At 44.1% G+C, this 24620-nt stretch overlaps 1 protein-coding gene across 3 annotated transcripts in view; it reads left to right on the top strand.

Annotated features, from left to right (window-relative positions):
- Tcp11l1 (t-complex 11 like 1) overlaps nt 1–24040 on the top strand; it is a 41735-nt gene extending 17695 nt beyond the window's left edge. Inside the window, exons 6-10 of one of the 3 annotated variants that reach the window (XM_031371219.1) lie at nt 1820–2016; nt 7104–7285; nt 8518–8690; nt 10747–10950; nt 21825–24040. In XM_031371219.1, the coding sequence (XP_031227079.1) occupies nt 1820–2016; nt 7104–7285; nt 8518–8690; nt 10747–10949 (755 nt within the window). In that variant the 3' untranslated portion in view covers nt 10950; nt 21825–24040. Of the gene's footprint in view, nt 1–1819; nt 2017–7103; nt 7286–8517; nt 8691–10746; nt 11077–21824 lie in introns of those variants that run through there. The other 2 variants (XR_004118734.1, XM_031371218.1) reach the window with 2 other exon arrangements.
- Nucleotides 24041–24620: the final 580 nt, after the last annotated feature.

Below are 24620 nucleotides of genomic sequence, written 5' to 3'. Positions count from 1 at the left end.
CTGAGAGTAAAAATGGAAAGAATGAAGATTACTGGATTAAATTTTTATTTTTTCCCCAAGGAAAACATTAGTTTCAGCTTAATTATATTTCAGGTCTTGATTTTTGTCCTTGATGACAAATCTCTGTTAATTAGCTTTTCTTCTGCTGATGGGAACAGCAGGGAATGCCACTTTACCTCTTTCCTTATGCATAATTCAGTTTTCACAACCAGGAAAGGGCAGCTTTCACTCTGCTTAGTGGTGGTGTTTGGTGAGAGGGGTTTTTGTTTGTTTGTTTGTTTTTTGGTTTCTTATTTGTTTCTGAGACAGGGTCTCAAAATACATGTAGCCCTGGGTAGAGAGCAACATTGCCTTTCCAGTGACAGGATTAAGGCATGCACTACCACACTCAGCTTTGGTTTTGTTCTTGAGACCAGGTCTTGTTCTGCAGCCAGGGTGGCCTGGTGTTCATTGTGAAATCCAGGATGGCCTTAAACTATGACAGCTTTTCTGTCTTTGCTTCCCCAAGTGCTGGGAAGAAAATGGCATTTTTATAAGCCTCATGTGACTTCTGGTAAACAACTGACTGAGTCTAGTACAGTTGTGTTTGTAGGATGCTTTCAGATGCAACGTGTGGTGCATTTCATGTAGCACAGCTTTGCTGATTCAATGAAAATGACAGTCTGAGTAGATCTTGTTGCCTGACCAGGTTGGTTAACTCAGTGGCTACAGAAGTTAATTCCTATAGCCTTATATGGAAGCTTGGGGCCAGGAGGAATGGAAAGAGGGGAGAGGAGAAGGAGTGGGAGAAGACTGGCTGACACACTTCAGTCTGTCTGAGGCCATGGTCTTCTAGGCTAAAGAGCATGGCAGAGTCAGGTACCAGAAGCTCAGCTGCCATGAAAGCCTGGTTGCTGCATAGGAGCCCACCTAGAGTCATCACAGCCTAGCACTGGCCCCCATTTCAGGGTTTCCAAAGGCTGAGTGCCACAGAGAAAGGCTAAAGGCAGGATGAGGCCATGTGTTTCAACAGTCAGGACCAAATGGAGAACTTTGTGAAGAGAACAGAAGTGCGCCAGGGAGGAGCTGTACCAGGGAGGAGCTGTACCAGGGAGGAGCTGTACCAGGGAGGAGCTGTACCAGGGAGGAGCTGTACCAGGGAGGAGCTGACAGTCACTGTAACCCCAGCTCCTGCTTGGTTTGAAGGAGGCTTCCACCAGGGCTGCACCTCTCCCAAGAAGCACTTTTTACTCAGAATGTGGAGGACACTGTTTCTGATAGGTACCTGTGCGTTATTCAACTTAGGAAAGCAGAGGGAACATAAAGGCCACTGAAAGCCCTCCGAGGACCCCGCTGACATGCTGCTGCTACAGTGAGTCACCAGAAACAAGGCTGTGTGTAAAGCTAACTTGTAAGCCCTCAGTGTAAATGCTGTGCGACACAAAGGGACTCCAGCTGGTGTCTTGTCCTGTTTGTCTGCGAGCCAGAAGTTTTACCATCCCTTAGAGCTGCAGTCAGTCTGGGCTTCCAGCCACCTCGAATGTGTTCACTACAGAGAAAAGAGTAGGTAGGAAGGAAGCAGGCGAGGCCAGGCCAGGCCCTTGCTCTGCCAGCTGTGAGGTAGGTGCCATGCATGGCTTTATATCAGGAGTCGTCTATTCAGATTTGTCTGAAGTCACAAAACTAGTGATAAGCAATATGGTGATTTGGATTCAGTTCTGTGGGTTCCAGAGTTCATTCTCTACCTTGAGTTTCACTGTAGAAATGTTCTTCCTTAAGGTAATTCCAAGAAGTGTCCCTGCAAATGTCAGGGTGATGAGTGTAGCCCTGTTCTCCACAGACTCCCTGGACTTTGTCACACAGTGGCTGGAGGAGGCCTCAAATGACCTTTTGACTCAGAAGTACAAGCATGCCCTGCCAGCTGGGGGAGGTGCTGCTGGCTCTGGGGATGCTCCACTGCTCACCCCTGTTTCTGTCCAGAATTACGCCTACCTGAAGCTTCTGAAATGGGACCACTTGCAGAGACCTTTCCCTGAGGTGGGTGTTGCTGGGCACTTTAGCCATTCATACGTTGTCTCAAGTTGCTCAGTTTTTTGGTTTTTTTTGTTTTTGTTTTTGCTTTGAAAGAATTTTGTTGGGCTGGTGAGATGGCTCAATGGTTAAGAGCACAGACTGCTCTTCCAGAGGTCCTGAGTTCAAATCCCAGCAACCACATAATGGCTCACAACCATCCCCAAAGAGATCTTGCATCCTCTTTTGGAGTGTCTGAAGACAGCTGCAGTGTACTTACATATAATAAATAAATAAATCTTAAAAAAAAAAAGAAAGAATTTTGTTATTCTGATACAAATCACATACCAAAAATGTCTCCACTTGAAAGTGTAAGTACTTTGAATTTTCAGCGTGTAAAGCAGTGGATTTCATGGTGGCATTTCATATATTGCTCATCCTCCCTGCTCTTTCTCTCTTCTGCTTGGCTCTACATTTGTTTGTGTGTCTTCCTTCCTTTTCTCCTTCCCCTCTCTCCCTTCCTTCCCCCCCTCTCTCTTCTCTCTCTCTTCTCTCTCTCTTTCTCTCTCTCTATGTTACATATGAGTGCATTCTACATATGAGAAAACATGCAATGTGATCTTTCTTTCTCCTTCCCTCATTATTCTCTCTTGTTCTCTTCCCTTTGTGTTTTTGAAACACAGGGGTTGTCCATGTACCCTTGGCTGTCCTGGGCCTTGCTATGTATTCCTGGTTAGTCTTGAACTCTCAGAGACCCACCTGTCCCTTCTATCTTAGCATGTACCCCTCAGTGCTTTCTAGTATATTTTCAGACTTATTGAGACGTCGTCAGCCTGCCCACTTTTCTCCTCCTTTCAGTTCTGCTTTCTATCTCTCTATTTGTCTGTTCTGGATTGTTCTATAAACGAGTCTACAGCTGGCTTCTTTTGGGAAGCACAGTGGGATACTTAGTGGCATGTACCAGTTCTTTTTGTTGTTGTTTTGTTTTTTTTTTTCTTTTTTGTTTTTTTTTTCGAGACAGGGTTTCTCTGTGTAGCCCTGGCTGTCCTGGAACTCACTCTGTAAACCAAGCTGGCCTCGAACTTAGAAATCCACCTGCCTCTGCCTCCCAAGTACTAGGATTAAAGGTGTGCGCCACCACTGCCTGGCATGGACCAGTTTTAATCAACTTTTCATTGTACTTAAAGAATTACTTGGTTTTACATTTGCTTATGCTGTCCTGGGAGGTGAGTGTGAGTGTGATCAGAGGACAACCTTCAGGAATTGTTCTTGTCCGCCGTGTGGGGTCTGAGCTTAAGCTTAAGTGACTGTGCTCGAGGACAAGTGCCTTTACCCGCCGAGCCATCTCAGAGGCTCCATTGTGCTTTGAACTGTAACATATGGCGTAAACATGCCATTTTTACCATTTCTAAGTATATGGTCAAGTAACATTGAAGACATACACAACACTCAGCAGACATTCTCATTGCAGAGTCTTTCCATCTCCACAGACTCTGGAACTCTACCCATCAGTCAGCAGTGGTTTGAGTGAGAATGGCTCCTTCGGCTCATATATTTGCATGCTTAGGTTCCAGTTAATGAGCTGTTTGGAAAGGATTAGGATGGTGTAGCTCTGTTGGAGGAGGTATGTCACTGGGAGTAGGCTTTGAGGTTTCTCTCTCTCTTTCTTTTTTAAGATTTACTTTTTGGGCTGGAGAGATGACTCAGTAATTAAGAGCACTGGCTGCTCTTCCAGAGGACCTGGGTTCAGTTCTCAGCACCCACATGGCAGCTCACAACTGTCTGTAACTGCAGTTCCAGAGACTCTTACACTCTTAGACACACAGACATGCAGACAAAACACCAATGCACATGAAGTAAAAATAAATAAATAAAAATGTAAAAGATTTGTTGCAGGAAATATTAAAAAAAAAAAAAATCCACGCTGTGCTGATGGCTGGTCTGTTCTCATCTGGTGGAGACTCCCTGACTCAGAGCTCTGAAATCTCTCTCCACTTAGCTCGCTAAGTTCCCACTGCTGGGTCCTTACCACGCCAACCCCATCCTTCAGAATTCCCACAGCCTTTTGGGATGCACTTCTTCTTGAAACCCATGCTTTACCACTGTACCTTTCTCTCTGGAACCCAATTGAATCTCTAAGTGAAGGAAAACACCACACAAACTTACTTCAGAATTAACGGTCACTCAATCGATGGGTACAACAACTAGAGTCCTAATCTTGTAAGCCATATTAAATCTAAATCCTTCGGTGGTAAATCCTGGTGGATTTGCCATCTAAACTGGGGGACCATTTGTGGCTATATCTTGTCCGTCTGCTGTCCCCATCCAAAAGCTCATACCTCTCTCCTGCCTCTTCCACTCTCCTCTTCCAACCAGGAAGTTGGAAGTCCTCCCTACTCTCCCAGTGATTGGTTTCTTTATTCATTAGAAGGCTCACGTGAAGTCTTGAGTATGTGATTCACTCCTCCTTCCAGGCAGCTCCTCTTGGAGAAGCTGAATTAGCATCACAATACAAACAGCAACAGGGCTATCCGCAACAAAGATTTATTTTTATTGTTTTGTAATTATGTGTGTATGTCTGTGTGGATTTGTACATGTGAGTTCTTTGACCACAGAGGCCAGAAGAAGGCATCAGATCCCTTGGAGCTGAAGTTATAAGAGGTTATGAACCACCATGTGGGTGCTTGGAATTGATCCTGGGTCCTCTGCAAGAGAAGCCAGTTCTCTTAACTACTGATTTTTGAGGTTTCAGAAGTTCATGCCAAGCCATTTTCTTTAGCTACTTCTCCAGCACAATTGCCTGTCTCTGCTCCCTGCCATGATGATGTAGACTAACTCTCCAGAAGTGTAAGGCAGCGCCAGTTAAGTGCTTTCTTTTATGAGAGTTGCCTTGGTCGCGGTGTGTCTTCACAGCAATGCAACAGTGACTAAGACAGTAATTCCCGACCCCTCATGGCTCTTGACAACTACCATTTTACTGCAAGTCTACACATTTAATAACTCTAGTTTAGTTTTTATCTTTCTGTGTGTTCTGGCCTTTTCTAACGGGGTCTGCTGTGGCCCAGATTGGCCTTGAACTTCCAATCTCAGCCTTCCAAATGCTGTGATAACAGGCCCAGCATGTCCAGGTGCTTTGTGTATATGGAATCATGCCACATTTATCCTTTTGTGCCTGGCCTGTTTATGTCTTCTAGACTCATCATGTCAGTCTCCTACTGTGTGGACACACCTCATTTCCTTCCCAGCTGTGACTGTGGCCGCATACTGTGTGGACATTTGACTTCAATTCTATAGATTGTATCCTGGGTTGAAATTTCTGTTTTTATTCAATTTGTTGGGATTAAAAAAAAAAAGGTTTGTATGGGTGTTGCATACCTTTAATCTCTGAGTTCAAGGCCAGCCTGGTCTACAGAGCAAATTCCAGGACAGCCAGGGCTACATAGAGAAACCCTGTCTTGAAAAATCATAAAAACAAACAAACAAACTAGTTTTGCTTCACAGCTTGATATCCAGAAACTTCTGCCACTTCCACAGTGAGCATTATTATAAGCAGGTCTAGCTGCAGGAACCATTCAAGAGGATGACTAATGAGGGGTTCCCCACTGCTCTGGCAGAAACTGATCTCATGTGTGGTTTCCTCTATCTTCTTTGAGTACTCTTTTTTTTCCAGCTTTAAACCTGCAGCTACTGTAAATGTCTTCGTCATGGTCTCTGTGTTTCCTTTCAAGAGCTGTAAGCATCCCTTCTTGCCTGAGATCCCTGTTGGTACTAAAGGGGACCTACAGGTGGTGTTGGCTTGTTGGAAGGCATGACTCTTGGTAGTGGTGTAAGAGCTGGAGGAAAGTTCTTGACTCCAACCTGACTCTTCTCTTACAATTGGGAAGATGGCAGTTTTTACTGGGACTGCACGTCTGTTGTTGGCAATCTTCTGCATCCTGAAGTCAAGTCCTGCCAACGCTAAGTGACATCATGCCTTTGTGAGCAGTGATATAAATGAAAGCTGTTAATGAAGAAGGACCTCAGTCTTCAGAGAGGTTTTACCTCCTAAGAAGTCTGGGCTCTGACTCCATTTTCTGGTTATTGTTTTCAACACTGTAGCCCAGTCTCAAACTCTGGTTGATCTCCTGCCTCAATGTTTCAGGATTACAAACATAGACCACATCTCTATTAGCTTCTCTGCAAAGCAAGTTCGTTCCTCTCTCTTTCTTTCTTCCTTCCTTCCTTTCTTTCTTTCTTTCTTTCTTTCTTTCTTTCTTTCTTTTGTTTTATTTATTTTATGTATGTGAGTACACTATCACTCTTTTCAGACACATCAGTAGAGGGCATCAGATCCCATTAGAGATGGTTATGACCTTCATGTGGTTGCTGGGAATTGAACTCAGGACCTCTAGAAGAGCAGTCAATACCTTAACTGCGGAGTCTTCTCTCCAGGCCCCAGCAAAGAGGTTTTTAAAGCTTGTTTGATTAACCTATGAAAACTCAGATCTGGGCCAGGCGTGGTGGTGTGCACTTTTAACCCCAGCGCTCTGAAGGCAGAGGTAGGTGGATCTCTGAGTTTGTGGCCAGCGTAGTCTACAGAGAGAGCTCCAGGACAGCCACAGCTATATGGTGAGATCCTGTTCCCAAGCCTACCTACCCCCAAAGAAAATGACCAAAACCTGAATTGAATCAACATCTTTTTGACCTTCTTGCTGCTCTTCCTTCATCTCCTCTATAGTCTCTGGTAGGGGAGGACCTGGATTCTTTAACACGAGTGTGTCTCGTAGGGAAGGCCTGTGTTCTTTAACGTGAGAGGCAGTCCACTTTCAGGTGGCTTTTATGTAGTTATGAGTTCTGCTTAGCTTGTCACTTCTGACTGTTCTCTGTATTGACATACCCGAGGTGGTTATTGCCTTTGTTTGTTCTGAGACGGTCTTGCTTTGTATCTCAGGCTGGCCCTGTGAAGGGGTAGAATCCTGCCTTTATTGCCAGACCTGCCTCAGCTAATGAAGTCTATAGCTCTGATGTCCAGGAAATCTGAAAGGGCACCACAGAGCAGGCAGAGGTGTGGCTCTACTGCCCTCTGCTGGCCAGCTTGAATTTCTGCTCAGCAGTGCCATGTGTGTTCATTGCAGACAGTTTTGATGGACCAGTCTCGTTTTCAAGAGCTCCAGCTCCAGCTGGAGCAGCTGGCCATCCTGGGAGCTGTGCTGCTGGTCACATTCAGTACCGCTGCACCTGGAGTTTCTGGGCATGCCGACTTTGCCGAGAAGCTCAAGATGATGGTGAAGATTCTGCTAACGGACATGCATCTGCCGTAAGTGGCTGGGGCCCTGCAGTAGGTGGACTTGTAGTGTTCAGTGGGAGTTTCCCAGTGTAAGGCCACTAGGAGATTAGAGAAGACTTTGTCTACTTGAAGTTTATTTATGGCTATCATGTGCAAGTTACAGGGAACTGTAGATTTAACAAGGCTCTAGGATCGTAGTTTTCAAAGGTCTGCGCTCAGAGCCCACAATAAGCAATTTGGCTGTGACCGTTCTAACACAAATAGAACTGAAGTAGACACCTCTCGAGGTAGAACTTACCCTATGTTCAACCTGTTTTCTAACTTAATCTTATTTACTAACAAATCACCCCACTGACTTGTACCCGCTGAGTTGCTCTCACTACCAAATAGCAGTAAAAACCATGACCTTAGGGAAACGTAGACCTTGGCCCCAGGCCAGCCAGTCACTCTAGCACCTGGAAGGTAAAACAGAAATTCACAGCTAGCCTTGGGTCTCTTCTGTCTCAAAACAAAACAAAACATCAGTAGAGGGTTGGGGATATGCCTCAGTTGGCAAAGTGCTTACTATGTATGAGGTTTTGGGCTTGATCTCCAGCATGGTAAAAAAAAAAAAAAATCAAGATACAAAAAGAGTATTCAATAAATAGGGCTTCACAGTTACTAAATTTCTGGTTTCTGTGTCTTCCTCTGGAGGTCTTGGATGGTTGTTAGAAGTCAGCTCTAAGCTTATTCCTTGTGTAGGCATGAGCTTTGTGCTTTGAGGCTTGGGGGTGCAGCTCTGTTGGCAGAGTGCATGCCTACCATGTATGTGCCTAACACGCTCAGAGCACTGTAATACCTGACGTGGTAGCTCTCAGCTCTAAGCTTGGGAAGTAGAGGCACGAGCATCAGAAGTTCAAAGTTTTCCTCAGCTGTAAAGTACTAGTTCTAGACTAGCCTGGGTTCTGTGAGACCCTGTCTACAACAGACAGCAACCACTTTGGTATGATAAGAAAGGAATGCACAGCCGGGCAGTGATGGCGCACACCTTTAATCCCGGCACTTGGGAGGGCTATACAGAGAAAACCTGTCTCAAAAAACAAACAAACAAACAAAACCAAAAAAAAAAAAAAGAAAGGAAGGGAGGAATGCACAGCCTAGGAGGTGACGGAGTAGGGACGGGAGCCACAGGCCCCCCACACTGGGTGCTGTCATCCTTGTCAAGACAGGGCCAGGGGTGCATCCTTTGTTCCCCTCGCTCCCTCTTCCCCTCTCTGTTCTAGTTCCTTCCACCTGGAGGACGCCTTGACTTCCATTGGGGAGAAAGTGTGCCTGGAGGTGAGCAGCTGCCTCTCCCTGTGTGGATCCTCCCCGTTCTCCATCAGTAAGGAGACTGTGCTCAAGGGCCAGATTCAGGCTCTCGCCAGTCCTGACGACCCCATTCGCAGGATCATGGGTATGTTTAGGGGACATTCTCTCAGAGGGTGTCTTATTTACTTCCTATTGCTGTGGTGAAATATGGCCAAAAGCAGCTTGAAGAGGAAGGGGGTTTGTTTTATCTTAGAATTGTCAGGTCATACTATCACTGAGGAATTTGAGGCATGAACTGGAGCAGAAGCCATGGAAGAATTCTGCTTATTGGATTTCTCTCCATGGCTTGCTCAGCTTACTTTCTTATATACATAAGATCACCTTCCAGGGTGGCACCACTCAGGTTAGCTGGGGTATCCCATATCAACAATTTTTCAAGAAAGTGGCTGGGTGTGGTAAACACACCTTTAATCCCAGCACTTGGGAAGCAAGATGACTTTAGCTTGTGTAAACAACAATAAAAATGCAATGACTAGGACAGAGGGCTGGAGGACAGACCCTCAAAAGAAAACAAAGCTGGGCACGTAGCATCGTCCTTTAACCAGCAGTCAGGAGACAGAGGCAGGAGGAGCTCTGTGAGTTCAAGACCAGCCTGGTCTGCACAGTAAGTTCCAGGCCAGCCAGAGACCCATAGTGAGACCCTGCCTTAAACCAGCTAGTGACAACAGCAGCAAAGCACTCCAGAGACTTTGATGGAGTGCAAGTGGGTTTTGAGTGCAGCTAGCTTAGGAGAGGGTTAGAGCCTCACCAGTGTGGCGAGGCTGCCCAGAAGAATAGGCAAGGACCAGAGCCCATCATTATCTCAAAGGTTCTGACTCGAGTATCACAGACCTTGACTCAGGTCCTTGTTACTAAATAATTTTATACAAAATGAATACTGTGGAGTTTTAAAAAATTAAGACAGTTTTTCAAAGCTGGCTTTATCCCAGCTCTGCATTAGCCACAGCTTAACCTTGCGTCTCTGAGGCGGCGGCTTCGGATCAGCACTTCTCTGCCCCAGGAAGGCCTCTGAGCAGCGCGAAGCCTCTGCCTTCCTGCTTGTCTCCTTGTCTTGTTTGGTTTTCAAGATGGGGTTTTGTGTGTAGCCCTGGCTGTCCTGGAACTCTGTAGACCAGGCTGGCCTCAAACTTAAGAGATCTTCCTGCCTCTGCCTCCTGAGTGTGTGCAACACCACTGCCTGGCTTTGTCATAGTTACAAACAGCTGTCCTGGGTGGGAATGACACAGACCTCTGATTCTGGGGAGCTCCCAGCTCTAGGAACTTCAAGAGAACCAGATCCCTCAGGGATGGAGAAGTGTGGGGCTCAGCTGTCAATGTGGTTGTGTTTTGGGTTCTTTTGTTTGTACTTGAAAGGTACTCTGGGTACAAGAGGTAAGGCAATTTGAAAAGTCCGAGTGGGCTGAAAGATATCAACTAAAATTGCTTCTCTTAAGTAGAACAAGACCACAGATGGCTTTTGTGGTCTCCCATCATGAGCATAAAAGAAGGAAGCCTGTGCTCAGTCATGACAGACAGTAGAAGTTAGCAGGACAAGATTCATCTTCCTCCCATCCCTCCTTTCTTTTCCTTCTTTCCTTCTAATATTTTAAGTTCTGGAAATTAAGTCCAGGGTCATGCACTTCACCACAGAACTGCATATTCGACCCACTTTACTTTTTTGAACATTTTCTTTCTAAGATTTTATGTATTTATTGAGACAAGGTCTCTATGTAGGTCTTGGCTGAGATAGATACATCTGTCTCTGCTGGGATGAAAGGCATTTATGTGTGTGTGTGAGTGTGTGTGTGTGTGTGTATGTGTCCCCACACGCAGTCCAGCGTTCTTAAGGCTGAGCCATGTCTCCAGCCCCACCCCCACTTTTGAACTTGCTCTTGCTTTGGTTTGCTTTCTTTGTGCATGTGTGCCCTGTGGCAGTGGCCAGTGTTGGCCTCGGTGGCCTGATCCTTTTAGGAGCAGACTCCTTGTGTGCATATATGTATGTGTTCTTTCCTTCAGAAGTGCAAAGTTCTGTAGATCTGATCAGGGGGTGACCAGGAAAGACTTCCCTGAGAAAGTGATGACTCACTCAACTGAACCCTAGTCATCCATTTATAAAGTCACCCTGAAGAGACAACCCTGATTACTCTTCTCTTTTGCCACAGAGTCCCGAATTTTGACCTTCTTGGAGACATACCTTGCCTCTGGCCATCAGAAGCTCTTGCCTACAGTGCCTGGGGGATTGGGTCCCATTCAGAAAGAGCTGGAAGAAGTTGCTGTGAAATTTGTGCGCCTGGTCAACTATAACAAGATGGTGTTCTGTCCTTACTATGATGCAATACTCAGTAAGCTCCTCCTCCGCTCCTGAGGTGCGTGCTCAGCGGCCGCAGCACGTTCTCATCTCCTCAGACCCTGCTCTCGCAGTGCTGTGGGAATGATGGCATGCAGTACCTTCCTGTTTAATAGTGCTGGTTCCACAGGACTGAAGAATGCACTGAATTCTGTTTTGAGAACTGTATGAGTGCAAGTTTACAAACCTAAGAAGCTTTTGTTCTCTTGAGTCTATAGGAGCACAGAGCCTTCCAACAGTTGGCCTCCACTGTCTCTGCTCCATCAGTTTGGAGGAGCCGCTTCTCCCAAGAAATCTGAGACATCTGTCTCTCAAAGGTCATTCTTTCACAGAAGCTCTGTGCTCACAGTCATAAGCCAAGACTTGTCCTCCTGTCCCGTTTACAGCCTTCCTCCCACTACTCTCCCTGTGGGTGCTTTATGACCGGTCTGTCTGTAGTCTAACAGTGTCCTAAACAGCTCCTTCCCACCCTATCCATTTATTGCTTCTTGGGTCTGGTCTGACAGTGTTCCAGAGCCCTTTGTCTACAGCAGAGTTACTTAATAATTTATTTTATATTATTATTATTGAAACAGCATCTCTATTCCCTGGCTGATGTGGAACTTGCTTATGTAAAACAGGCTGTCCCAGACTTTAATCAATCCTCCTGCCTCTGCCTCACAAATGCTAGGGTTCCAGGCCTCTGCCACTATATCCAATGGATAGAACTTGATTTTTGAAAGCTTGTTTTGTTGGCTTGGGATGTAGTTCAGTGGCCAGTCGTGGCCTAGCCTGCACGAGTCCCTGGGATTGATCTCTCCCGTCTAATCAATGAAGGATGTACATGCACACACATGCCTGTACTGAGAAGCCATAAGCCCCTGGAACTTCACTTTTAAAAGGTAAAAGAATTGTTTGTGCCCAGGAACTCAGGAACAGCTTAGGAAACAGAGACTCCAACTTGAACAAGAACAGAGCCAGGTGTGGTGGTGTATACTTTTAGTCCCAATACTTGGAAGGCAGAGGACAATGGATCTCTGAGTGCTAGTCTAGCTTGCTCAATAGAATTGAGTTCCAGGACAGCCAGGGATACACAGAGAAACCTTGTGTCTTAGTCAGGGTTTCTATTCCTGCACAAACATCATGACCAAGAAGCAAGTTGGGGAGGAAAGGGTTTATTCAGCTTACACTTCCACATTGCTGTTTATCACCAAAGGAAGTCAGGACTGGAACTCAAGCAGGTCAGGAAGCAGGAGCTGATGCAGAGGCCATGGAGGGATGTTCCTTACTGGCTTGCTTGCTCTGGCTTGCTCAGCCTGCTCTCTTTTAGAACCCAAGACTTCCAGCTTAGGGATGGCACCACCCACAAGGGGCCCTCCCCCCCTTGATCACTAATTGAGAAAATGCCCCACAGCTGGATCTCAGGGAGGCACTTCCCCAACTGAAGCTCCCTTCTCTGTGGTAACTCCAGCCAGCCAGTAACACCCTGTCTTACAAAACAAAACAGAAATACTGTTCTTTCTACAGAAGTACTCCTGAGCCTTGACAGTGGCAGTTAAAGCTGATGAAGCCAGGCATGGTGACATGCTACAGCTGGTCTTTGCTACTTTGTGGGTTCTTCTTTTTCCCTCCACTCTTTATCCTCCCCTCCGCTTTCCCCCCAATACTAGATAGGAGAGAAACAAGGAGGCTCCTGAATTTAATCTTTCTTTGGTTTTGTTTTGGCTGTGGCTACTAACAGTCCGCGACCGTGCTCCATCTTCCTCTAATGACCAGCAACCACCACCCTGCCTCTTGGTGCCCCAGCATTTATATACCTTCTGAAAAGTTCCCAGAATTCTATTGGAATGGCTTTGCCTTTGACGCAGGGGAACTTAACAGCTGAAAAATCCTGTCACCTGTGTTAAATTGCATCTCTTTTCACATAGGCCGTAATTTTAACTTCTCCTGTAAAATTTGATCATAATTCCTGGATGCACAATGAATCTTTGGGAGGTCAAACGGCTCCTTCCCAAGATCCTCCCCACTGTTCCTGTTGGGTGAGTTTTTCAGGCGAGTAAGAGGTTTGCCGGTGGCCTTTTGTAGAGCAGCACTGCCTACAGTATTGCTCAGTAAACATCTAGTGCCAAGTGTAGTTTTTGGTCTTCTTGTTGCTCCTTGACTGAAATGGCTTGTGATCTTTGCTGCAGAGCCTTAAGCCAGACCCCTAAGGCCATTTCCCAACTGTAAGAAATTACCTTGAAGATCTCTTCTGGATCTGGGAATCCTAGGCAGCCTTTATACTTGAGATTTAAGAAAACCATCGCCCCCTAGAAACTGCTTGCTCATTTTTCCAGTGCAAAGTACTGTATTTCTCAAAGTTAATGGACTGGCCATTTTGAGATCTGAGGCTTTTGGTTTGGTCACAGTCTCTTTGCAAATGACCATATTTCCCACAATTGAAGCACAGGACATTTTGATATTGGAGACTTCTAGCTACAGCTTGGTCTGTCAACATGGTACACACTAGAACCAGTATGAGTAATATCCCTTATTATTCATCCCCAGGCACCGCCCATGTCTTTAATGGTCTAATGTAGCTTTTATTTATTTTTGCTACTTTGCATGGGATGTGTGTGGTTTCTTCTTTCTCCTATCTACTCTGGCTAGGATCAGCTTCTCTGGCTCATTCTCCTTGCTAGCCCTACTCAGTCTTCTCTCTTCTGCATCACCTGTCTTCTCTGGCCCTTCTCTGCCATCCTCCTCCTCTTCTCTCTCTCTAATCCTACTACAGTGTCTCCTGGACTTCTTCCCAGCCTTTGCTGGCTTTTTATGATCTTTCCTGTTCCCAGAAGTACAAGAGGAAACCAACACTAAAGGTCATAGGGTCAAGCAGTTCTAACAGGTAAGCATTCCCAGAGAGTCAGTTGACTAGTTGGGGATCCTTTAAAGGGCCAGGCACACAGAATAAATCATATATTTCCTCCATTTGTTTTAGCTACTAATTATTCAATTTTGGAGTTGCTTCTCCATTCTTTCCGATGTCTTTTCCAGAGTTCTCAGGTGTCTGATCTGATCTTTCTGTTGATCCCTCAGGAGCATATGCACAACTGAGTTAAAAACCTAACAGCAATGCTTCTCTGTGGATGCAGCTTCTTGAACCTTTTATACACCTGAACTGTCGTCTTCTAGCATCTTGTGTTCTGGAGTTTCTCACTAAAGTCTCTAAACCTCTGCCCCCAATTCTATGAACTTTTGGCTTGCAGCCCCAACTTGGGCATGCAAGATGTGTCTTAAGTCCTGCTCATAGGCCTGTTGTTGCTCTGCACTGTGAATGGCTCTGTATCACAGGAGACCAAAGTCCTGCTTATTTGCCTGTCAGTGGTTAGTGCTGGATGTTTCTTGTCCAGGCTTCTCTAACTGGCAGGGGAAGGCAAGGCAGGCTCTCCTCCTTTGTTCTTTTTTGGGTCAGTGGCCAAGGTCTTCAGAAGATCTCTCCTACTCAATTCACAGCTTTTTGTTTCCTGTGAAAATATAAACAAATTTGTGTCCCCAATGCAAAACCTTCACTGACTTCCATTCTGATGTTTCCTCATCCTTTTAGTATATAGGCTGATTTAATGCCACAGTTTTTTCTATAACCCAGTGTCTCTCAGCTGCTATTATTCCTTTCTTACTAACTCTCAGAAAACTTAAAGCTAACAAAGTACTGTTTAATCTATCCCTGGATCTTTATTCTTTCTCTTTTGTTTTATAAGCATTTCTTTTAAGGTACAGTTAGATCTTATTACAACTGCTTGTTCTGTAGAATTTTGTGGTAGACCTATAATGTACTTTATATTATAGTATGTAAAGAATTGTTTCATCTTACTGGAAACATATGTGAGGTATTGTCAGTCTTAATTCCTGCAGGTATCTCCACAATAGCCATTACTTCCAGTAAATGTGTAATTGCAGAATCAGCTCTTTCAGAATTCAAAGCAGTTGCCCATTTGAAACCCTGAGTATGTATATGGTATGATGTACAAACTTTAGTTTTTTAAATTCTGCAAATAAAACAATCTGCCAGATTTTATTTCTTTTGGTATCCCTAGGGTTTCTTCCAACAAGTAATGGGGTTTGGTTATTCAGAGAACAAGTAGGATATTTTCTTATCATTTCCTCAGTGTGTTGCCAGGTGCTAGAAATTGTTTTCTTTTTCTTTCTTTTTTTTTTTCTTTTAAAGATTTTATTTATTTTTAAATAGGTACACTGTAGCTGTCTTCAGACGCACCAGAAGAGGGCATCAGATCTCATTACAGATGGTTGTGAGTCACCATGTGATTGCTGGGATTTGAACTCAGGACCTTTGGAAGAGCTTCAGTGCTCTTAACTGCTAAGCCATCTCTCCAGCCCCCAGAAATTGTTTTCTTTAAACCTTTACTGTTTGTTAACATGGTGTTTTTTTTTTTTATGATAATTTGAGGTTTCTAACACATTTCCTATTAATAATTGGCCAATTTCTTCACTTTCTTGTGCTGCCAAGGACCTGGTAAGCCTGTAACTTCCTTAGTTAAGGGCTGCCAAAGGCCAGCTTTGAGATCCAGGGTAAACTGAGGTGGGGTGGAGTTCGTGCTGGCCACTCAGCAGACTTCTCTGAAGGAACAAAGCTTGGTTCTCTGGGGCTTGTGAAAAGGGTGACAGAACGAACACACATTCTCTTTCTCCCTCTCCCCCTGCCCTCTGTGTGTGTGTGTGTATGAAGCAACCAACCACTTTATTTTATTTTTTTTATAGATGTATTTATTGTATGTATGTGAGTACACTGTAGCCTGTCTTCAGACACACCAGGAAACAGCATCAGATCCCATTAGAGATGGTTGTGAGCCACTATGTGGGTGCTGGGAATTGAACTCAGGACCTCTGGAAGAGCAGTCAGTGCACTTAAACACTGAGCCATCTCTCCAGCCCCTCCAACCACTTTATATACATATATATACATACTCACATTGGCTGGAGAGAGCAAAGTTCCAACAACTTGATACACACACACACATATGTATGCACACATGTACACGTACGTACAAATACATATATTTGATGGATTGAGCAAAGTTTCACTGAGCAAGCTCCAGCAACTTTATTTTTTCTCTTAGTCCTTTGGTATCATCTAAGATAATTCTCTCTTTAATAAAAAGGATTGCCTCATAGCCCCAAGTTATATATTCTCTAGAAAACAATCTTTACAAAAACATTTTCTTCTAAAACAAAATCATTATACAAAGGAAATTATAGTAGGATTGATTATATATTTTTCTTTTGAAACTCATACATAGCTAAACATTTCCCATCTATGTTTCTCTCCACAAGTTCATAAACCCAAAGCAATAATCTTTTGTCATGGATTAACAAGGTTTAAGCCAAGTTTATAGAAGGAAGTTTTTCCTGTGTGTAGCTGACAGTTTGTATTTGCCAAGAACCAGGTAACCTAGGTCTTATTTTTGTGGTCTTGCTCTAAAGCTGGCTAATTATCTGTTCTCTATTCTTTTTGGTTTTTTGAGACAGGGTTTCTCTGTATAGCCCTGGCTGTATAGCCCTGGCTGTCTTGGAGCTCACTCTGTAGACCAGGTTTGCCTCAAACTCAGAAATCCACCTGCCTCTGCCTCCCAAGTGCTGGGATTAAAGGCGTGCACTACCACGCCCGGCCCTATTAAACTCTACTTATTCTTTGTTCACATCCTTCTGTACTTCGTGCACCCACCAAAATCTGATCACATCCCTAGATCACAAGATCCAGGAACTCAGATCCAAACTAGAATGAAATGCCTTCTGTGATCATTAACTTGTCCCAAGGCTGTTTTTTTTCTCCCAATTATGTGCTTGTAATGCATGAAAGCTCACTGTACTCCTGTTCCAACCTATGTAGCCCTCACCATCCTACAAGGGAGGGGCACATTCTACTCTTTTTTTTTTTTTTAAAGATTTATTTATTTATTATACGTAAGTACACTGTAGCTGTCTTCAGACACACCAGACAAGGGCGTCAGATCTCATTATGGGTGGTTGTGAGCCACCATGTGGTTGCTGGGATTTGAACTCATGACCTTCCGAAGAACAGTCGGTGCTCTTCCCCGCTGAGCCATCTCACCAGCCCCCACATTCTACTCTTAATTCTAAGTTTATTGAATCTTTTTGGCAAAACGACTTAAACCATTTCCTTAAACTTTCTATCAATTATCCAACTTCTTAAAATTATTTAAATCACGAATTCCATAAAGTTAGTAATTCATATAAAATTCTCCCAAGAAGCAATCATACCAGACTATAGGCAGTGAGGGTCTCCCCATGCCCATCCATACCATGCCAGATATATGAGGAATACAGCAATGACAAACATGAGGAGGTGCAGCAGCAGCAAGAAGCCATCCAGAGATAATGCCCCTGGGGCTGTGCCTTTCCAGGAAGCTCACTTGCCCGTTGCAGTTCCTCCTGCATGGCAGGAGGGCCATTGTTCTACCCATACAGGCTTAGCCATTATAAGGGTAGAAGGGTAGAGATGTTGGCATAAACAGCAGTGCCTCCTTCCCATATTCCCACCCCCCCACCCCAAAACAAACGTTACAAATTTGGAAACTCCATCTATGTAGTGTCTGGTTTTGGATAACCTGTGTAGTCTGTGGTTTTGTTTTGTTTTGTTTGTTTGTTTGTTTGTTTTTTGAGACAGGGTTTGTGGTTCTTGATATTTTTCAGCATCTTCCCCAGAAGCATCTTCCATTTGATCCATTATTTTAGGAATTGTCTCTGATATTAAGGGGATATTAATCTGAGTTCCATTTCTCACTGCTGTAATAAATCTCATTCCCATTTATGGCCATGTCAGTCATGTAAGGCCCTAACTTTCCTATTTGGCTTTCTGGCCCTGCACATTTAACCCTTCACACAATTTGTTTTATCTGAGATAACTTCCCAATTCCTAGAAACTGGGTATAAACCTTTTGAAGTGGCCATTCTGAGTGCAAAGATTTTTTTTGTGTGTGTGTGTGTGAAATGATTGTTGGGGTTTTGCGTACTCTGTATTCAGAAACTGAATTCTGAGCCCTTATCCAGAATGTAACCTGACATTGGAGCACTGTATTAACCTATGTACTGTAAATAATGTTCCCTGATAATCCCCGATTGGTCAGTAAATTACTGGGGCTTGTAACTGGGCAGAAAGGAACTGAAGAGTTGAGTATGAGCTCTTGAGAGAGAAGTCAGAGGTAAGAGTCACCATTATGTGGGATAGACCGTCAGAAGCCTGTGGCCAAGAGAAGTGAGTCCTGAGGACAGGCCAATGTAGCAGAAGCAGCCTGGGAGACACCAGGTTGGCAAGTGACCAGCATTTGTGTGGGTTTTAACAAGTGGAAGGATTAGAATAGCTCAATGTGCCCAGAAAATGCCTACAACTTATTAATAAATTATAGTGTCTTTGTGTTGTTTACTTGAGAATGTATGGGCATAAGTGAGGTAGAAACTACCAATAGATACTAAGGAGTAAAAAGAGGTGTAATAATCCCCTAGAAAAATAGCATTTAATAAAGGATTGTTACATGAGCTACTGTATACACAAGATCTACTTCAATGTCATTTACTTGCAACTTTAATTTTGGCCTCTGATTATTACCTGTTTGCCAGAACACATTTTCCAGTACTTTCAAATGCCCCTGATCTTTTTACTGGATTGGCTTTGCCTTTGATATAAGGAAACATTAACAGGTGAGCAATCCTATCACCTGTGTTAAATTGCATTTTTCTTTTTACATAAGCCATTATTTTAATTTCTCCTTTGAAATACACAGTGAATTCTTGGGAAGTCAACTGCTTCTGAAGACTATTCCTACTGTCTCTGAGAGCAATGACTACAAACTCAAGTAGATACTTTATAACAGTGAAGTTTGGGAATAGTGTGAGATGTTTATCTCTGGCCAAGTTTAAGGCAGCACTATGCAGTAGCATGCATTAGATTTTCAATACTTAGTTGAGGTTTTTCTGCCTGCTTGTTATTCTTTGGCTGATAAGAGGCAAACAGCTCATACTTTTTGCTCCAGGGCCTTGATTTAGGCCCTACCATTTTGTTTTCCAATGGCAAAAAGTCACCCTGGATCTCTCTCATGGTCCAATACTCATTTGTCCAGGGGCAGCCCTTGCTGTATCACCTGCATACCCCTGGAAATCTAGGCCTTTCTCATGTTTAGAAAAACCATTGCCTTTAGAGATCCCTTGCTTAGAACTTTGCTTCAGATGTCCACATCTTCCACAATTAAAGCATCAAGAGACCTCTAGCTGTAGCTTGACCTATTAGATTGGCATGGTACATGTGAATATAAATACCATTAAATGATGCTTATAAAGAATATAAATATCATTTGATATCAATGGTATTTATATCTTTATGCATTTGTCCATGGGCCTGTGCCTTCAATGGTCTGCTCCTGTCTACTAACAATATCTTCTCTGGATCAATCTCCTCTCTAGCCCTACTCAGTCTTTCTTCCTGCATCACCTGTCTTCTCTGACCCTTCTCTTTCAACCTACTTTTCTACTTTCTCTCCAGTCCTACTACAGTGTGTCCTGAACCCTACTCCTCTTCTGCCAGCCTTTGCTGTCCTCTCCTGTCCTCTCCTGTTCTCACAAGACCAAGAGGAAACCAATACTAAAGGGTTAAGCAGTTCTAACAGGTAAGTATTTTCAGAGTCAATTGACTAGCCATGGGGGATCCTTTAAGGGGCCAGGCACGTACATCATTCTACAGTCTCTATCACCACCTACTTTCCAAGCCTTCACCTAGCAACTGATCTTTTACTATATTCATTGTGCTTGCTTTATTTTGCTGTTCAATATTCATGATTTTTCCCCTCCACCGTGTCAATCATCGCAACTGCAGACCAATGTCTAGTATAGCTGTTACCAATTCCTTTCAATCTTGGGAAATAATTTTTTTTATTAGCTCAGTTATTTAGGATTTGTTTTGCATCCCATATGAATCCATAACCTCTTTAAATGCCTTAGATCTATCATTTCAACAGGATGCCATCCTATCTTGTCATAACCTTGTTCCATAACATTAGCAGGCACATGCCGTATGACTACTTAGAAAATTGATGATCTCATAACCCTGGGCTACCCTTCCTCTAACCCTGGCAACACAGTTGGTTTGAGATTGACCCTTTCTTATGAATGGGTGTTTTTATCAGAATGTCTTTCTGCATTTTCAGCTTTCCTCTGACCTGACTGCCCTTTCAGCACAGGTTTTCCTTCATTTTTTCTGTGTGAAACTCTTGCTCTCATGCTCAGTCCCTGGGATTGAGCCTTTTTGTTCTCTTCCCCAGTGTTCCTTGTTTCTGAAGTGCTTCCTCTCCATCTGCAACCTCGCCAGTTGCACAGCCAACTCTGCCACCCCTTTAGAAACAAAAGAGCAGTGGCTCCCCTTCCCCCCATTTCAGCCATAGTCACATCTATTTCCTCCCCCATCTCCTGGTGATCTCTTTCTTCCCAGAGATCCCTTCTCCCTCCCAGCAAGTCTCAACTTCCTCTTTCTACTGCCCAATCACAGGCCTTTTATTGGCCAGTTAACTTGGGGAACAAAAGCTGGCATACATGAAAATTCACTACTATTGGGCAACTAGATTCCGGGGTAAAGATTTTTACATACTCAAACATTTTAACATGTTTAAAATACATAGCAGCACCAGACCAACCCCAACAAGACCCTACCCAAAAAGGATGATTTCTTCAAATATCTACTACAAATTTCTCTATTGCTGATTTCTGTTTCCAAGAAAAATGTGCTGAATGTAGTGGTGCATGCCTTTAAACCCAGAACGCTGGAGGCAGGAGCAGGTACATCATGAGTTCAAGGCCAGTTTGGTCTATATACTGATTTCCAGGGGTGATGCATAGTGAGACCTATCTCCCTGTGTAGCTCTAGCTGTCCTAGAACTCTGTAGATCAAGCTGGCCTCAAACTCAGAGATTCACCTCCCTCTGCCTCAAGGCTTGCACCACTGAGTCTGGCCAGAAAGTCATTCAAATGTTGCCAGTTTGCTGGAAATACCAGAACCTCGGAGGTGGAAGCAAGCAGACTAGGAGTTCAAGGCTACCTTGGCTACTAGCAAGTCTGAGGCCAGTTTGGACTAAATGAGACCTTTTCTCAAAATATGAAAAGAAAAGTGTTAGAGTTTAGGCTAAAGGACAGATTACCATCTTTGTTTCCTCAATAAGAAGGACATAGGGCAACTAGATAGCCTTTGAGGTGTTTATCAGTGGTAGAGTGCTTGCCTAGCATGTGCAAGACCCCAAATCATTAGTAATGACACAGGGACTTTGAACAAGAGGTAGAAAGAACTTGAAAGCTATCTAAAATCCTCGGCAGTGCTTCCTGTGTGACAGGACTAAAAGCCCCATTTCAGTGTGAGTAGTTGTTTGCTGTATAGCCGCCTGCTCAAGGATGGGTAGTGGCTGTGTCTGTAGGCGAGTTGAACACACATTCCTGTTTACTGTGGAGGTAAGAAGCAAGAGGGAAGACTGCCAGGCAGCAGTCCAGCACTGTTAGAACATGCCGTACTTTGGGTGCCTTTTGAGTTGCCAGCAGTCCGCAGAGTTTTGTTTTTAAAGATTATTTTATGTGTGCGGGGGGTTTTGCCTGCATGTATGTCTGTGCATTACTTGCATGCAGTGTCCTAAGAGACCAGAAGGGGGCATTTGGAACTGTAGCTTGTTAGCTGTTTTGTGGGTGCTGGAAGAGGAGTGGATGCTCAGTAACCACTGAACCACCAGTAGCTCAGGCCCAGGGTTTATACAGAGGACTTGGATTTGCTTATAGGGACTCAGGCAGAAAATAGGAGATATTACTAAAGGGACTTACTTTTTGCTTGTTTTGTTTTGTTTTGTTTTGAGACAGGGTTTTTTTTTTTTCTAGGTAGACCAGACTGTCCTTGAAGTCACAGAGATGTGTCTGTCACCATGTTGGAATTAAAGGCATGTACCACCACTGCCTGGATTTTTGTTTATTTGTTTAAAAGTGATTTCTAATCTATAATATATGCCAAATTGGGAGTGGGGAGGGGAGCTGAATTAAATTTAAATTCCCATTTGGGAAGCCGAGGCATGAACATTGAAAGTTTGATACCAGTAGAGAGAGGGGAGAGAAAATGGGGAGAGAAGGGGGGAGGGGAAAGGAGAGAAGGGAGAGGGGAGAGAAAGAGTTCAAAATGTACCCTCCTGTCTCAGAACCTGGGTTCACTATAATGGCAGGCTGGCCACATTTAGGTGGGAGTACTTTCAGAGAGTGAAAGCTCATCTTTTATTGTGTGTTCAATGAGGCTGCTTCTGGAAGGGCTCTGTAGGGCAGAGATCACTGACATCTGTCCTTATCCAGCCTTATTCAGGCTCAGTATCTGGAGGCAGAAGTGTTTGCCTGAGTGATTGCCTGTTGGGACTTTTATTCCCCTCCAAGGAGGCTTCCCCCTGATGCAGCAGGTGCAGCCACCACTTCCTTAGCTTTCTTCCAAAGCGCTAAAACACTCTAAGAGTTAACAGCTTTCCCCTCCTGGTCTAAGCTGCTGGAGTTGAGGCTGGGCAACTTTTAATTTTGATGTGTAAACAAAGACATTCACAGACTTCCAGCTCAGGACTTCATTACCGGGAGTGAGAGTATTGTCAGGAGTCCAGAACAAAGGAGGTGTGGTCCACTGTCCTGGTATTCAGGGAATCCTTTTTTGCTTTGTGAAAGTAACTTAGTTTTCTTTCTGAGCATGTCATAGGATTAACAGTGAAAGCCAGACAAGTCCTCTTAGGTCACTTACTCAGGATCCAGTGCTCACTGGTGGGTTGTATGATGTAGCTCAGTGGTAGAATGCTTCTCTACCAGCGTGGAGTCCCAGCCCCCCTTCCCCCCAACTCATGCATGCATGCATGTATACACATGTACTTCTCCAGGAGCTGTCTTTCCAGGACAACATATCCTTTTGAGTATGATCATCCTCTGCAATGACGTGAATTTTAGCTTCATGACATAAGCTTCCACTTGACTTCCCAACAGGATTGTGGACATGCATCTTCTTGTGAATCTGTTGTTGGTGCTTCAAGCTACAGTTTGAATCTGATTTTTGTTTGTTTTTGAGACAGGGTTTCTCTGTGTAGCCCTGGCTGTCCTGGAACTTGCTCTGTAGACCAGGCTGGCCTTTAACTCAGAGCTCCTCCTGCCTCTGCCTCCCAAGTGCTTGAATGTATGAATTTAACATAGTACCCCATGCTTTGTTTTTGTTTTTGCTACATTTTGTGTTGTTACTCTCCTTCCTGGGTTTGACCTTTCTGGGTACAGTTAGTTTTCCATCTTTCCTGGAAATGAGTCAAGAAGAGGTCTATTTCCTTGGTAGTAACCAAGGAGCAAAATGTAGGTTTTTTTGGACAATTCTTCCCTCATTATAATTTGGTTAATTGGCTTTAAGTCTCTTAGGTGCTCTCTGTCTAGTTCATGAGAAAAATGTACTTAAGTTCCTTTTGAAATATATTCAACTGTGAATGAGACTTAGTGAGTCCTTGAAGAATTTCATACTGACGTTGCTTTTAAGAAAGATGAAAGAGCCAGGTGTAGTGGCACATGCCTTTAATCCCAGCATTTGGGAGACAGAGGCTGGTGACTTTCTCTGAGTTCAAGGCCTACAGAGTGTGAGCTCCCTGTGAGAACTTGTCTCAAAAAAAAAAAAATCCCAAAAGATGAAGTAGGGATTGGGGAGATGGCAATTAAGAACACTTAATGCTCTTTTAGAGGACCAGTGTTCAGTTCCCAATACCTATACCAGGGGCTCATAACTGACTGTAACTCCAGTCCCAGGGGATATGACACCCTCTTCTCATGTCCATGGGCACTACCTGCATACAGCATATACATAGACACACATAAATAAAAATGAATCACTAAAAAAAAAAAAAAAAAGGAGTGGGCTGGAGAGAGCTTGGTGGCTAAGAGCACTTCAGCTTTTACAGAGGACCAATTTCAGTTCCCAGCACCGATGTCCAGTAGTTCATGACCACCTGAGACACCAGTTCCAAGGGATCCAACACCCTCTCTGGCTTCTTGGGGCCCCCCACATGTGGCATGCATACCTAAGAATAAACAAATTTTAAAGTAAACAATATCTCAATCTCCTTCAGACTGGGAAAATGGCATCCACAGCTTTATAATATGCGTATATTATAATATGTTTAATTTGTTCCCTTTTTCTATTGTTCTGCTTTTTGAGAAAGGTTGTCTCTCTGTGGCTCCTGCAGATCTGTGCTCTCTCTACCCCAACGCCCTTCACCCCTGGATAAGCATGAATCGAATATAGGATGATCTTTAACTCTTGGCCCTCCTGCCTCTACCTCCCAAGCTCAAGGATTGCAGACAAGTAATCCCAGGGAAGCCCTCAACCTACCCAACTTCAGCCTCAGTCCCTAATTTGCCTTTTTTTTTTTTTTTTTTTTTTTTGGTTTTTCAGGACAGGGTTTCTCTGTGTAGCCCTGGCTGTACTGGAACTCACTCTGTAGACCAGGCTGGCCTCTGCCTCCCAAGTGCTGGGATTAAAGGCATGCACCACCACTGCCCCGCTAATTTGCCTCTTAAAAATGTTTCCAGTGGGCTTAGCAGTTAAGAGCACTGGCTGCTGGGCTGGTGAGATGGCTCAGTGGGGAAGAGCACTGACTGCTCTTCGGAAGGTCATGAGTTCAAATC

The sequence above is a fragment of the Mastomys coucha genome, unplaced genomic scaffold (assembly GCF_008632895.1).
Source record: "Mastomys coucha isolate ucsf_1 unplaced genomic scaffold, UCSF_Mcou_1 pScaffold15, whole genome shotgun sequence".
NCBI lineage: Eukaryota > Metazoa > Chordata > Mammalia > Rodentia > Muridae > Mastomys > Mastomys coucha.
The sequence above is the reverse complement of the archived record's forward strand: the minus strand, read 5'-3'. Positions and strand labels throughout refer to the sequence as shown.